Genomic DNA, 16,226 nt, shown 5'->3' with positions numbered 1-16,226 from the left:
TGTCATATGGAGCATGTATGTTTGTATTTACATATAAACACCACCCCTTCCCATTCATCTGTAAACAAATAGAAACTGCATATAGCTCTGATTCTGTTTTATCTCATTTTGAGAGAGCACAGGCTGGTCTCAAACAGAGAAAGGTCTTGAATTCCTGATCTTCCTTCCTCCATCTCCCCAAGTGTAGAAACTAGAGGCACGGATGGCTATAAGTTTGTTGATTTCCTCTGGCCCCAATTTTTGTCATTAAACACCAACCATTGTATCAACCCACCCATGCCTTATCCAGTAAGCACATTCACATTGCTCACCTCATCATTTTTCAGGGCCATGAAATAGTAGTGAATGTTTTTGTTCCGTGCATATTCTTTCACCCGAGCTTTAAACTCTTTATGATCAAGTACCTCTCCGCAGTATTCCAGGACAAAGGTATTCCTACAAAACAATGAAAAAAATAGCACTTCCAAAATAGCAATTCCAATAGAAATTACACTGAAAATTTACAAAACTACTACAACATAAAATGCAAAGTATTTATTATGTACTCAGTGCCCAGCCCTGAACCCGAGATCCCTCTGCCTCAGTCACTTGAATACCAAGAAAATATGCATGCATCGCCTACCTCTTTCCTAAAATATTTAAAGACCATTGAGTCTAAGAAATGTTTAAACTTTATACATACTTCCAAGATGCATTAGTCTCTAGCTGGATACTAACACAACTGTGTTGGGAATGAGCTCACTGGTAAGGTACAGTTGGCATTACGCAAGACTCCAAGTTACACCTTTCAGCAACCCCCTACCCTAACAGTGGAATCAGTGATTCACAGCTGGTAAAGAGCTCTGAAGTATCTAGGATATAGTAAATTGTTAGGAACAACTAAAGCAATTTAAATATAGTAGCCCTTCTGTTGCCTTCCTTTCCGAGTTCTTTAATGATGGTAAGAGTCAAATGTGTTTCTTGTCCCTGGCTTCTTGGCTGGTCTCACTGTCCAGAACACTTACTACCCAGAATATCTATCATGAATTTGCACAAAACAGCTGCACAAAATGGCAAAGAGATATTCCTAAGAATAACCCAAGACTTTTTTTTCACACCAGAAACAAATACCAAGAGGGAAAGAGGCAAAGAAAGGGAAAGGGAAAGGCAGAAACTGTCTACAGCAAAGGCCTAAAGCAGCACCCATGCTTTAGGATGTGAGTATGGTGGCGTAAAGACCATAAGACCACATGACTAGTTGTCTTACTGTATGAGCAAGGATCACTGAAGCTATGGAACATGAGTTTTATGACATACAAAATTTAAAGAAATCCAGTCATCTGTCCAAAGTCAGAGCTTCCCTGCAGCTTAGGAATCAGACACACCAGAATGATTCCTTGCCCTCTTCAAGTATGCTGTATTATACCAAACAGTCTAATGACAGTGAACTCAAGTCACACTTTTAATAGAAGCAAGTTTAAATACCAGACTCTTAACTAACCACTAAAATATCCAAGAATGGAAATTTATAGAATATAGTAATACCCAGAGACTAACAATTTAGTCTTGAAGAGTCAGCCAAATGGCCTCAAAAGTCATTCATCATAACTTAAAAACTGTAAAAACAAAAAAAACCTTCCAAAAAACCGACAGAACTTTTTCTTCATTTTCTAGAAATGAATTTAACAAGTTACCAAGTAGTCATTCTACATAATGAGCATTAAACATCACTGAAATAATCATTTAACAAAATGCCTCAGCAAACCCAACAACACAAAAAATTGAAGTGAAAGGGTGGCAGAAACCAAACTTACGAAGGAAGATCCTTAGCAGCCCTTAAGCCCCAGCCTTTCTTTTCTGTAAGTATGACTTCTACATCTGCATGCTGCTTTCTCTGAAACCGTCTGTTGGAACAATAATCTCCATTTGGACATCGAGAGGAACTGAAATGAGAAATGAGTAAAAGATAATTCTTTAAATACCATTAAGAATTGTAAAATCTTCAACAGAATATGTTCTATAACAACAAATACCTCATCTCTACTGCACAGTGTAGGTGTGGCTAACCAATAACCCTTCCTCAGTATTATCACTTAATAAGCATTCCCTAGAATTCAATGGCTACATTGTTCCTGAGGGTATGCATCCACAATATAGTCCGGTCATTTGATCAAGAGGAAGATCTGCCTTCCACTTCCTGGTGTCTAGAAAACTACTCTCATCTGTATATATTATCTTTGAGTACATGGACAATTATTGGATTTGCTTATCAAAGCTATACTAATAAACCTTATTAAGCTTTTGTTATCATTCATGTTTTCTGATCATGCAGTTATTAATATTCTTTATATTTATCTTACATGCATGTGGAAATTAGAGAACAACTCACAGGAGTCAGGTCTCTCCTTCCTTTATGTAAGACCCAGATCATCAAGCTTCAAAGGACCTTTACCCACTGAGCCATCTTGACAGCCTAGTTATTCATTTTCCAACAAGAGCTTTTTCCAGGTTAAAAATCAGGCTGGAGAGGTAGCCCAGTCTCTCTTCCAGAGAATTTGGGTTCAAATCTCAACATGCATATGGCAGCTAACAACTTAATCTTACTTTGCTTAAGTTAACTTTGCATTTCCTTTTATATTCCATTCAAATCATCAGTTTGGTCTCTTAAACGCAACTACACACATGCATAACGCACAAACACAAAATTACAAATAGAAAGTCAATTTTCTTATTTTTCTGAGATATGTGTTTTTTATTTTTGTAAAACTGTTTAACAGGAACAAAAATAAAAGCTCAACTTTGCTGTGAAAAAGCAACTATACTAACATTCTAAACAAGAAACCTTGTGATGAGTGGTAGTTCATTCCTGATTGAGTTGTAGAAAAGCAATCTCATAGAGCCTGAAGCCAACCTGAACTACATACTAAACTGGTGGCCAGACTGGTCTATAAAACCAGAACTGCCTCATCAAAACAGGAGGTTTCTATTCACTATATAGCCTTGACTGTCCTGAAACATTCTACAGCTGGCCTCAAATTCAAGAGACTTGCCTGCTTCTTACTCTGCTGGGATAAAGTATGAGCCACCATGTCTAGACTAAAACTTTTTTTCTAGGATAAAATGGCTTAGAGATAAAATGGCTGTTCTTTCAGAGAATTTGGGTTTGAATCTCAGCATACAAATGGCAGCTAACCATCTGCAACTCTAGCTCCAGGGCATCAGACTACTCTTTTGGTTTCCACAGGCACCAGATACACTTAATATACAGACTTTCATGCAGGCAAAAACACCCATACACAACAAAAAAAAAAAAAAAAAAAACCTAAGAAAAAGCAATTTTTCATGAATCAGATTGGTTAAAAATACCTATCAACCATTTGTAGCTAGGCACGACAGTGCATTCACTGCTTCATCCTAACACTGAGAGGCAAAGGCAGGGAGATGTCTAGGCCCATCTGATCTACATAGCAAGCTGCAGACCAGCCAAGCCTGTCTTAAATAACAACAAAGGAAAAATTCTTAATGCAGAGATACTTAGCATTTCATAAATTATACCAATCATGTATGTAGCACAGAAAATTAATTACTATGGGTCAACTATGAACAGAAAACATAATTACACTTAGAGAAAAAAAATAAGTCAGACTTATATGCAGTTCTGATTAGGTCTGATTATCCAAAAGTATGCATAATATGCTTTTATTTTTATGTATTTAAAACAAAAACAAACCACCCACCAGGCAATAGTGGTGCATGCCTGTGAGTTCAAGGCCAGCCTGGTCTACAAGTACAGCCAGAGATCCTGTCTTGGGTGGAGGAAAACAAATAGTTAAAAAAAAAAAAAAATCAGGAAAATCGTTAAAAACCATAAAATGTCTTTGAAGAACAAAGATCAGTGTTTAAAAATATATATGCCTATGTTGTACACATTACATTAATACTTTTTCTGGAGAAACTACAAAGGGAAACGGTTGGCTTTTTCCCTCACTTCTTTGACTTTTTTGAGACAGGGTTTTCTCTGTATAGTCCTCCCTGGCTATCCTAGAACTCAGAGATCCATCTGCCTCTGCCTCCTGAGTGCTGGGATTCACCTTTTGAATTTTCTTTTAGTGTTTTTGAATTTACCTTTTAGTGTTTCATTTCATCAAAGTTTAAAATACCACAATTTACTTCTCAAGGTACAAGCATCAGTAAATTAAAAGTAGTTGCAGAGGCTGACTGTGGTGGTTTACAAGCCTTAATCACAGCACTTGGGAGGCAGAGGCAGACAGTTTCAGGCTAATCTCTGTGTTTGAGGCCAGCCTGGTCTATATATTGAGTTCTAGGACAGCTACATAATAGATTCTATTTCAAAAAAAGTCAAAAGAAAGTAGTAATTACTTTTTTATTGTTATTAGCAATAGAATTATTTTATAGAGCACATATGTACCAGAAGCTATAATCTAATGAACAATGAAGAAATGTCTTAATGTCTGTTTTCTGTTAAACACCGGAAACATCACTGCTCATAAATGTCCATTTCCATATGGTAAAAAAATTAAATTTTCATCCTTCATTAACTATCTCTCATAGTTAAAGACATACACTACACGAGATGAGAGGAGCGGAGCACACCATCTTGCTTACCATTCAATCATGAGGAGACGATTAAGGCAATCTTCTCCACATGCAACTTCACCTTGAGCTCTTTCATCTTTAGAAAGAGGGGGACACTCACACTGCATCCGCTTAATATCCCGATGGGATTTGTTCTTCTTCCTATTAGGTACAATTACATACAATTTAGTTAATTAAGTCTATTAAAGATAATAATTGATCAAATAAGTACTAAAGCTCAGTTTCATATTTATTTCTTAAGTCAACCACTCAAAAGAAAACACTAAGGTGAAAACAGACTGAGTTTAAGACCAGCCTGGCAAGACAGACTCGATCCCCTCATCCATCCATCCCCTAAAGAGAAATCAATAGGAGAATGAAATCATTGGCATTAATTAGATAAAAGCCAGGTATGGTGGTATATACCTGTAATCAAAGCTACTTAGGAGCCTGAGGGAAGAACCCAAGTTCAAAGGTGGCCTAAACCAGGCAAGTTCAGCCAGAACAGTCTAAGACCCTGTATTAGGGCTTGCAGAGAAAACAAAGGTCTGGGGAATTGAGCTAGCTGAGTTAGTAGAGCACTTGCTGATAGCATACAAACAGGCCCTAGGTTCAATTCCTCAGAACCACAGAAAGAGAAAGAGAGGAAGGGAGAGGAACAGAGGGGAAGGAAAGGGAGATCTGCGTCTGTCTGTATTTAACTCAACCAAATCTTTTACAGAATCTCTTAGTACTACAACATTTGTATACATCTGGTTTTGGTACAAATTTCAGAAGCAAAATTTTCTCAATAAAAATGTAATTTGGGAGTAAACATGTGAAGATATTAAAGGCACTGGCACTTAGAAACCACAAATAAATTAATTTTAAAAAAGGATTTTGGTAGAAAAAATAAGCTATTCAAGTTCTATTAGGTTCATAAGAACCCATACTAGATCTGGACATGTACTTGGGAAGTAGAAGTTTCCAGAAAAATCAGGAGTTCTAGTTCAGCCTAGGTGACATGAAACCTTGTCACAAAATTAATGAACAGAATAAAGTCTTAACTTATATATTCATTACAAAGAAAGCTTTAACAAAATTTCCCAAGTATTTAAAGGGATAATAGCTAGACTGAATCTCAACTGGGGAGAACATTACACAAAAGAAAATGGGTAAATAGAAATAAGCACATTCAGTGGGTGGAGAGATGGCTCAGAAATTAGAGTGCTTGTTGTTCTTCCAGGACCAGAAGGTTGATGTCTACCACCTACCTTAGGTAGCTCATAATTACCTCTAGGGCTCCAGAGTATCCAACACCCCTTTGTAGTCCCAACTCACATGCACAAACTCACACACAAAGACACACACTTTTAAAACATCACAATAAAAAGAATTTAAGGGTGCAGAACACTGGCTACTTCTCCAGACCAGCATTCAATTCCCTGAACCTACATGACAGCTCACAACTGTCTACAACTCCAGTTTCAGGGAATCTGACACCCTAACACAGACATATAGGCAAAACACCAATTACCAATGCACATAAAAAATACACAAAAAGAATTTTGTTAAGGGCTGGAGAGATGGCTCAGTGGTTAAGAGCACAGACTGCTCTTCCAGAGGTCCTGAGTTCAATTCCCAGCAACCACATGGTGGCTCACAACCATTTGTAAAAGAGATTTGATGTCTGAAGACAGCTACAGTGTACTCACATACATTAATGTTCAAAACATAATAATTATTACAATAACTGGCAGAAAACCTACTCTAATTATGGCTTTATAGTACCTAAAGGGGCTTCATGTGCACTTGTTTTAAAGAAAAAAGTATCAGGCTAGGTGTGGTGTCACAGGCCTTTAATCTCTGCACTCCAGAGGAAGCTATGAGTCTGAGGCCAGCCTGGTCTACAGTACGATTTCCAGGATATCAAGCAATACAAAGCTATCTGGAAAAACAAAAAAAAGAAAAAGGAAAATAGTTTCTATCAATCATCTGCCCCTTTAAAAAGTGAAATTATTTAATGTTATGCGTGAGTGTCTTGCCTATGTGTTATGCCTGTGAACTATGTGTGTGCAGTGTCTGAGGAGACCAGAGGGGACATGGGACTCCCTAGAACCAGAGTAACAGCTGAGAGTGTCCGTGTGGTGCCTAAAATTGAACCTGGGTTCTCTGGAAACTGAACCATCACCTGTCTGCTCATTAAACTTTTCTTTCAGTTTTCTGTCACAATTTCACATGAAAAAGGAATTAAGAAAAAGTAGGCCAGCTTATACTTTTTTTAAAACTACATCAAAGAAGAATGAATTAAAAGGAGAAATTAGGTCAGTTTAAACTATGCTTTTTTTTAAAACCAAAGAAATTATAAAAACCAACAACAACAAAACACTAAACATTTTCCTTAAATGGAAAAAAAGGGATATATATATATATATTAGTAAATCTGCATAGAAAATGACATAGATTCTGTTATCCAAATTTTACCACTCAACTCTTATTTCAGTCTAAACTGCTGGAAAGCTACTTTTTAATTAGTGATTTTCCTTTTCTTTTTGTTTTTTTACAAAAAAGCAGCAAAAATATATCTAAAAATTATGTCAGGCTTACCTTTCTGTTAAATAAACATTTTCTTCAATAAGATCAAAGTAACAAGGCATCTTCCCCAGCTTGGCAAATTCTTTCCACCGCTGTGGGTCCCTGAAGTCATCCATAGCACACGAAGGCCCCATCAGCTCTGAGTGCTGGGACACAGAGGACTCTCCCTGTTCTATCTCCACTCTAACTTTCTTTCTAGCCTGTAGCTCACCATCACTTTCAGAGTCACTCTCGAATTCTTGCCTTCGTTTTTTAGGAGGCCCTCTATCCTTTATATCATTTTTTTCAAAGTTTTTTAAGAAATCTTTCCTTTCGTTTATAACTAAAGAATCTTTAATTGAATTGCTGCTTATTTCTGGTGCTTGCACTGATCCCTTGTCCTTCTGATGGAAGAAAAACTTATTGGATGGACTTGAAAAATGTGATCCACTTCGTTGATCCCAATTTTCCTCTTCTTCACGATCATCTGTTAGAGAATCTGGTACTTGCCCTTGGATTCGATCATAAGCAACCCCAGTTCCTGAAGGTCTACCTGCTGATCTTGGATCCCAATAGCCATTGCCTTGCCAATAATTATGGGTCCCACCATAATGTTCAGTAGTTTGCTGATACTTGTGTGTTCCACAGGTTCCATAGCTGCTGTCAGGTTGCTGGTATGTGGTAGTGGGCCTTTCTTGTTGGGCAAAGTCCCACCCTAGGTTTCTGAGCTCTTCTGATGAGTGCAAGCCATCTATTCGGGAAATGTCACAAGAAGAGAAATGTAGCTCTGCTTTTCCTAGTCTACTACTATCTGGCCGATTAGAGAAAACCATCGGCTGCCGAGACTTATTTGGGATATCTTCAAAATCATCAGAATAAACCGGAAGCTCTTGTGGCCTAGGTGTTTTGGCTCTTCCTGTGTCCTCTGAATTCAGGTGACCTAGAGGGTCAGATTTCAAATCTGTATGACTTGTACTGTCAACCCCATCACTTTGAGAACGAACAATTTCAGGCAAGTGGTTATCTATTTTCCTGCTGAATTGTGAATAAGAAGTTTCTGGATTCCTCTCTGTTCCTTTATGAAGGAAGAATTTTTCAGTTTGAGAACAGCCTTTACTTGCCATACTATCAAACTTCTCCTCATATGCATGTCTCCTTGACTCTAATCCATCTTCCCAGTGGTCAGAATAATGTCTGTAGCCCTGACTGCTCCGAGAAGAACAGGGGCTTGTCTCTTCCATGGGCAAAGTAGAATTCTTTGGCACAACCACAACAGACTGGAGACGGTTTCTTGGAATACTGCTGTCATCAGACTCTGTATCTTCTGAATCACTTTCATCGCTTGAACTTGCAGAAGATCCAGAATAATCTTCATGGACAGTAGATACAATCTCTGGAGCATTGCCACTGCTGTCACATTTTAAGGTGTAAGTTATACCATCACTGTCTTCCATGGTTGAGTTTAAATCATAAGGAAATACAACTTCTGAATCATTAGAAGTATGTGTATGGCCTCTTCGTTCTTCCTCTTCTAAGGAGATTTCTGATCTTCCTCTTCTCTCATGCAATATGGAACTTCCTTCTTCTTGAGTCTCTTGCAAAGACTGCCCAGATAACATATTATGCCTGTTTTCCCAAGAAAAAAATCCTTTTCCTGAATCAGGAAGGGCACTACCAACATCTGTTTCTTTCCCTGCATACTTTAAAAAATCTATGCCTTTTTTACTCTGCACTGCATCCAGAGTTGGAGATGTGTTCTCTTCACATCTCATTCCTGATGGAAGACTCTGAAGAGATGAAATACCCGAACTCCCTATAGACTCATACAAATCATCAAAATGGTTAAGAGAAGCTGAACTAGTGCTACCAATGCTCTGCTTATATTCATCACATGTAAATTCTGAGTGCTCATCTGTCAGCTCCCTATTATCACATAGAACTGTTTTGGATTCCAAATGCACATTCCCAAAGCTATTTGAAGAAATCTTCATAACTGAAGGTTCAGTATTTTCAGCTTCAGAGCTTTCATTTGGAGAACAGTATCTATCTGAATCTTTGGTTTTGCAGCAAGAATGTCTCCTATCAACTGGTTCTTTAATTAATGTTTTAGAATAATCTATAGTCTTAACTGGCAAAGACATGAGTTTATCATGGTGTGGTGACAACAAAGGTTCTGTTTCCCTAAAAGGACTTTTTGACTTATTATGCTGTCTACAAGTATCATCTGAGTCCTTTTCTCTGCATCTACCAACATTCTGAAATCCATTTGATGAAAGCATGCATGCCTTAATCAAAGGGGATACCTCTGATCCAGTCACACTATCATCAGAAGTCATTGAAATAGCATCTGTTTTAGAAGTACAAAATGTTGCCACATCAGCATCTGTCTCTGGAGATCCGTTTACATTTAATTCAATGGAACAAAAATTTCTTAATTGATCATTTTTCACTTTTGATAAATCCAATTCTTTAATACTCTCGTGGCTATCATGTCCTATAAATTCAGGCTTAAGAATAGGAGATCCATCTAGCTTTTTTAAAGTAGGTGAATCATTTAATTGATTTGATGGAGATGGAGACCTAGTCTTTTCCCTTTCAGGAATTTTATTAATTGTTCTTAATTCACTACCTTTTGAACAAGGAGTCTGCAAACTAAAAGAATGAGATTGTTTGTTTTCCTCATTTAATTCTGTACAACAAAAAGAATTTTTAAATTTATCAGACTTGGACATAGATTTTGAAAGGGCAGATTTATAACGGGAAGTACTGTTATCATGCTTGGAATATGAGGACCCCCGTCGGAATCCCAGTTCATTTGGGGGAGAACAACATCTTTTTATGGCTTCATGCTCTGAAGTCCGTTTGGATTCTCTTTCTAGTTTTGAAGAATATTTTCCTCTTCTCTCCAGCTCTAAGTAAGAGGTCTCAGTTTTACAGTCCCGATCAAATTTAGAATAAGATGTTGATGTCCTTAGGTCTCTGTAGGAATGGTTTGAGGTGCGCCTTGGATATGTCTTCTTATACTCATCTTCAGAATCTGAACTCTCCCGTGCCCTGTTATCTGTATACGGCCGAGAATAGCGTGTCCTCTCACGATAAGGGGAACTCCTATGGTAGCGCCGTTCAGAATCATAATAATGAGATCTTTCTGACCGAGAATAAGACAAACTAGTTCTAGAGGCTCTGTCAGATCTAGAACGAGATCGACTTCGCCTTCTATCTCTTTCGGACCTACATCGGGAAGATACATACCGAGTATCTCTTTCAAGTTTTGAGTAGCTGAAGTATTTATCATCTCTCTCTGTTTTAGATCTTGATGATTTCCCCAAATCCTCACTTTTTAAAGGTGCTGAGCTTTTCTTAAAATCTCTTTCCTTCTCAATGCTTGTTGACGATTTTAAATCATGTGATCTTTGACTGGAAGAAGTCCGTACAGAATCTTCATCAGATTCTGAACCAAGAAATGTGCCTTCAAATTGTGAAGATTTCTTCTTAGAACTTGCTTTTTTAGAACTGAGGCTTATCTTAGAGCCATCTGAAACCTCTTCTTCCTTCCCAATATGGGAATCTTCTTTATGCAGGGGATTATCTGCTTGTTCCTTCAAAGTTTGAATTGTGTGTTCTTCCAAACTATTAGATACAATATCTTGCTTCGTATCCACCTCTAAAGATTCTGGTACACTTTTAACTGGTGGTTCTTTCTGAGCTCTAACGGCTGCATCTACTGGTAAAGGTCCTGGTGGTGATGTCATTAGTGCTGTTACTGGGGGTTGCGACAAGGCCACTGGCTCTGATATTGGTGCTGGTGGTGAGGGTGATGAGGCTTGGGGAGGTGGAGGAGGTGGAGGTGGTGATGAAGGTGGTGAATCTATAGTTGATTCTGCTATGACTGCTGGTAACTGTGTTGTAGGAAGAAGGGCAGATGCTACTGTTGTAGTTGTAGATAGCTGTGGCCTGGATGTCACATGAAGCAGATGTTTTTTAAAATGAATTCTGCCCAATTCTACTCTCGATTTTGGTGGCGAAGATTCTTCTGTAGCAGGAAAAGTATCTCCAGCGTCCATTTTAACTTTAGGGTTTGAGTCTACTTGAAGAGGGGTAGCTGGGGAGTTTGGAGAATCACTTTGCTTTTCATTGCTAAGTGCAGTGAGAAATCTATTCTGTAAAGTTTTCTTTGTAAGACTGAAGCTGAATGACACCTTCTGCCGTCCCTGTTCCTCCAAATTAACTTTTGTCTTCGTGCCTTTGGGCAAAAATCGACTTGAAGCAACACCTTTGAATATCGGTCCTTTGATGAAGCCTGTTTTCTGCACATTTTCAATCTTTGCCTACAAAAGAACAAAACAATTACTACTATAACAAATACTTTCTTTCAAATTGTCATTAAAATGTTTGTCAAGGAATAAAAAACGTAACAGCAGCATGACTTTTACTATGCTACAAGTGAAATTCACTGTTCATTATTAAACACCTTTGGCATCAGTATAAAGATAAGTATAAAGAATAACAAATCACAAAGTATCTATCCCCAACTCCAGCAATTACCTGCATCTTTGTCCACTTTATCCCACATTAAAAAATTTTATCCACTTTGGCACTTATCCTCTAGATTCACAGTCCTTTTTTATTTTTTTCCCCTTCCTTTTTTGGAGGGGAACGGTTTTTGTGCTGTTGCTATTCTTCTGGAAATTGGTTTTGTTTTGTTTTGGATTTGAGGCAGAATCTCATCATGTAGTCCACGGTTTTTGTGAACTCATGTTAAGACTCATGCTTCCACCTACCCCGTGCTTGGACTGCAACCATGCACTACCACGCTCAGTTCAAGTAGCATCCTCAACAAGAATTTCCTTAAGCTGGTAGGTAAAGGACACTTACATACATGGCAGTAAACACCTCATTATACAAAATGGTTGTCCTTGTGTGCTATTTACCAAGGGTCTCCTAGCATCACATAAAATCACTAGAGTTCATGGGAAAAAATATCAATAACTCTAAAATTAAAAAAAAAAAAAAAAACCACCTGTTTGTGATATGTCTATTTTTGTTTTAAGGTAGGGATCAAAGAAATTTTAATAACTTTCCCTGGTACAACTCAGCTTATCAAAGGATTTATTTTACTGATAAAGTAGTCAAAAAAGGACCAGGCCTTCTGCCAAACTAGAAATTGAAATTATTCTGGCTTTAGCACACCACCACTATCTCTTGCCTCAGCTACACACACTATAGTAATGCTCATTATTTTTCTAATCTTACTATGTGAACAACAAAACATAACAAAGAAGTCTCCATTATCTCAAAATATCTCTGAAACCACCAAAATTCCTGAAATGATGGAGGTCAGAACTTAGAGGCATAACCTAGGTTTTTGAAATAATAACAGAAAAATTTATAGACACAAACTCAAGCATGCACACACACACACACACACACATACGGGGGGGGGGAGGTCTCTCTCTCTATATATATATAGCCCAGGCTGCCCAGGGACTCATAAGTCTGCTTCTGTCTTCCAGCATTAAAGGTGTACACTACCACATCCTCACCCCAAGCCTATATAAAAGAGGGTAATAAAGACAGACACTCAAGTCCAAATTAAAATTTTGCCCCATAGCTGGGCATGATGGCACATTAATCCTAGCACTCAGGAGGTAGAGGCAAGTGAGTTCCAGGATACTTAGTGCTATTACCAGAGAAACTCTATTTCAAAACCAAATAAAATAAAATAAAATCGCCATCCACAACATTTTTCTTATAAATGGCTTTTAATTTACTTTGGCTATTTAAGAGAACAAATTTCCTCCTGAATATGGTAAAATTGAAAATTAGTTTTAAAGCTGGGCACAGTGGCACATTAGTTTGGTCTCAGAACTGATCCCTGAGTTTGAGACCATCCTGGTCTACAAAGCCAGTTCCAAGTTAGCCAAGGTTAGATAGAAAAACTAGAAAAACTCTTTCTTGAAAAACCAAAAAGAAAAAAAGAAAAGCAGTAAAGCTTTTATGCCAAACACACATATCACATTATATAAATAGCATTGGTCTTAAAATATTTAAGAAACCATCTATTTTTCAAATTAAATATTACATAAAAACTTAATACACAGAAACAGATAACCTGATTCTACAACTGCAAGCTTCTGTTACCTTTTTAAATTTCTTGAATCTTAAGTTGAAAAGTTCTTGGTGCTGGAGATCTGGCTCAATAATTAAGAGCACTGGGTGCTCTTCCAGAGGACCCTGGTTCAATTCCCAGCAACCACATACATAGCAGCTCACAACTGTTTGTTAACTCCAGTTCCAAGGCTTCTGACACCCTCACTCAGACATATAAGCAGGCAAAACACCAATGAACATAAAATAAACAAATAAAAATTACTTTGTTATGTACAATATCCCTCACTGGGATAAGTTACTATAGCTCAAAATAATCAAATTGGTTAAAACTATTAACTTCATTTCACAATCAAAATAATAGTTAACTTTAAATATTTTCAGCTATAATAAATTAACTTAAAGGTTGGAGAGATGGCTCAGTGGTTAAGAGCACTGACTTCTCTTCCAGAGGTCCCGAGTTCAATCCCAACAACCACAGGGTGGCTCACAACCATCTGTAATGGTTGTGATTTTCTCTTCTGGTGTGTCTAAAGACAGCAATGGTGTACTCATATACATAAAATAAATAAATCTCTTTAAAAATGACTTTAAAAGGCCATTTCTTAAATGACTAATTCAATTATACTTACTTCATTTTCTTCTTCTCTATTCCCATTCAGCCAAGAAAACATGCAAAAGAATAAAAAGAATCATAAATACTTAAAACAAAATGTAACTTTTAATTAAAACAGATACTTATAAATCCTGTCCACTCTTTCATTGTTCTAGTTACGTTTTGTAACAACTATTTCCTAAAGCTAGTACAAACCACTAGGGGAAGGCCTAGAAACCACATAAAGCAGTATCTCTGACCTGGAGGAACTTACATTTTCTAATAAGTAACAAAAAAATGATTGTTACAAAAGTAATTCCAACATAAAGAAGTAAATATAAAAACTGATATATATATGTAGCAGCAAAGTAGCAAACAACTTGATTTAAAAGCCCAGGAACAAAAAGAACCCCAAAGAGAGGATTAGGTTTAATGACTGTACTTTTGAAGTGACCCCCCAAATAAAAGGCAGAAATGAAAACAGAACCGTTCCTACAAATAACCATTCACTATTACCTAAGTATAAAGTATGAGACAGAGAGATGGCAATAACTGAATGGAATAAGGAAGAGGTAGTGGGCATGTTTCTCATGAAGAATCAAACACCAAGTCTGGTGTATACAAACCAAAGACTATCTACATGAGCATGTCAAGTATGTTGTTCTGTGGGCTATGTGGCAACTTGAGCACACCTACATGGTTTAAGCACTTCTTAAGAGAAATGTACAAAAATCCTCTCTCCAAATGTAGATTTAAATAGCAATTCAGTTGATCCATTAGCAGATATTTATGGAAGTCAGAACGACAGAATGGCAAGTTGTGATGAACAATGCCGAAATCTAAGCTATACAGCACACTGAGGCAAAAAGATCCAAGTTCAAAAACTGCACGGGCATACGTACATAGTTCTGGGCCAATCTGCATAACTTAGTAGACCTTACTTCAAAATAAAAAGATTTAAAAGGACTGAGAAGACACAGCCTTAGTGGTTCATGCATTATGATCCAATACTTGAGAAACAGAAGCAGGAACATGATTGAGTAAAGTCCCGGTTTCACAGTTAATTGGAGGCTCACCAGGGCTACATAAGAACTGCCTCAAAATAGAGTGACTGAGGTTAGTCATAATTCCTCAGTCAGAGTGTGTGCCTAAAATGTAAACGGCCCTGAATTCAATCCCCACAAAAACAGAATACTGCAATACCAAAGACAAAAAAACATGTAGTAAAGATATATTGTTAAGATTTGAAGTACTGCAAAAGATAGTTTATTTTCAATAGGTCTTAAGAACCACTGAAATTTCATATACATAATTTAGAACTGCTTTACTTCATCAACTATCTGAATTTTATTGCCCATATATAATACCTTGCCAGGCATAAAAAAGCACATACAGAACCAATGACAACAGTTAATTGAAGGATGTTTTTGCTAAATGGTATAGTGATTGATCTGAAATCTTAGCAGTCAAGAAACTGAGGCAGGACAATCAACAACCTGGGTCACTTGGCAGACAGTGTCACAAAACAAACGGAAAGGGCTAAAGATTTAGCTCAGTTGGTAGAGTGCTTGTCTTATATACATAAAGCCCTGGGTAGATTGCTGGCACTGCATAAACAAGTATGGTACTACATACCTGTAATACTAAAACCTGAGAGGTGGGAGACAGGGGAAAACCAGGAGTTCCCAAAGTGTTCCTCAGTAACAGCTTTAGCCAACCTGGGCTACGTGAAATGCTATCTTAAAAGAAGTAATAAGGCACAATCAAAAAACTCAAAGGAAAATCTAAATTAATTTCATTTATTTAAATCTAGTGCCATGGCTGTGGTAGATAGAGTATACCTTTAATCCCAGAGCTTGGGAGGCAGAAGCAGGTGGATCTCTGAGAGTTCAAGGCCAGCTTGGTCTACAAAGAAAGTTCTAGGACAACCAAGGATTAAAACAGAGAAAAACCCTGTTTCAACAAAACCTAGTTTTGAGGGTAGGAGGGGGCTCAGTGTTGAGATCACTTGTTGCTTTCAGAGGAACTGGGTTCACCTCCCAGCACCCACTTAGTAGTGTACAACCATCTGTGCTCCAGTTCCAGGGGATCCAAACATGAGCTCTTTAGTCCTCCATGAGCTCCAAGAACGCAAGTGGTACACATACATACCTGAAGCCAAAATAATCATACACATAAAATAAATACATGTAAGAAAAAAAAAAAAAAAAGCCAGGTGGTAGATGGTCCATGCCTTTAATCCCAGCACTCAAAAGCAAACTGATCTGAGTTCCAGACCAGCCTGGGCTATATAATAAGCTTCATAATCTAAGATTGATAGAGAAAAGGATAAAATTACAAACAAGCAAAAGAAAAAGCTCTTGAATCCAACCTATTATCATCTTAATATACAAAC

At 37.5% G+C, this 16,226-nt stretch overlaps 1 protein-coding gene across 2 annotated transcripts in view; it reads right to left on the bottom strand.

Moving 5' to 3' along the window:
* The window catches only part of SETD2 (SET domain containing 2, histone lysine methyltransferase), a 79,544-nt gene that overhangs the window by 54,097 nt on the left and 9,221 nt on the right, over positions 1-16,226 (bottom strand). Inside the window, exons 2-6 of one of the 2 annotated variants that reach the window (XM_080934037.1) lie at positions 13,869-13,884; positions 7,162-11,456; positions 4,606-4,737; positions 1,794-1,922; positions 312-435 (exon numbers count right to left, since the gene is read on the bottom strand). In XM_080934037.1, coding sequence (XP_080790163.1) covers positions 312-435; positions 1,794-1,922; positions 4,606-4,737; positions 7,162-11,456; positions 13,869-13,884 — 4,696 coding nt within the window. Of the gene's footprint in view, positions 1-311; positions 436-1,793; positions 1,923-4,605; positions 4,738-7,161; positions 11,457-13,868; positions 13,885-16,226 lie in introns of those variants that run through there. The other variant, XR_013975457.1, reaches the window with a different exon arrangement.

Source organism: Micromys minutus, assembly GCF_963924665.1.
Source record: "Micromys minutus genome assembly, chromosome: 21".
NCBI classification, from domain to species: Eukaryota; Metazoa; Chordata; class Mammalia; order Rodentia; family Muridae; genus Micromys; species Micromys minutus.
The sequence above is the reverse complement of the archived record's forward strand: the minus strand, read 5'-3'. Positions and strand labels throughout refer to the sequence as shown.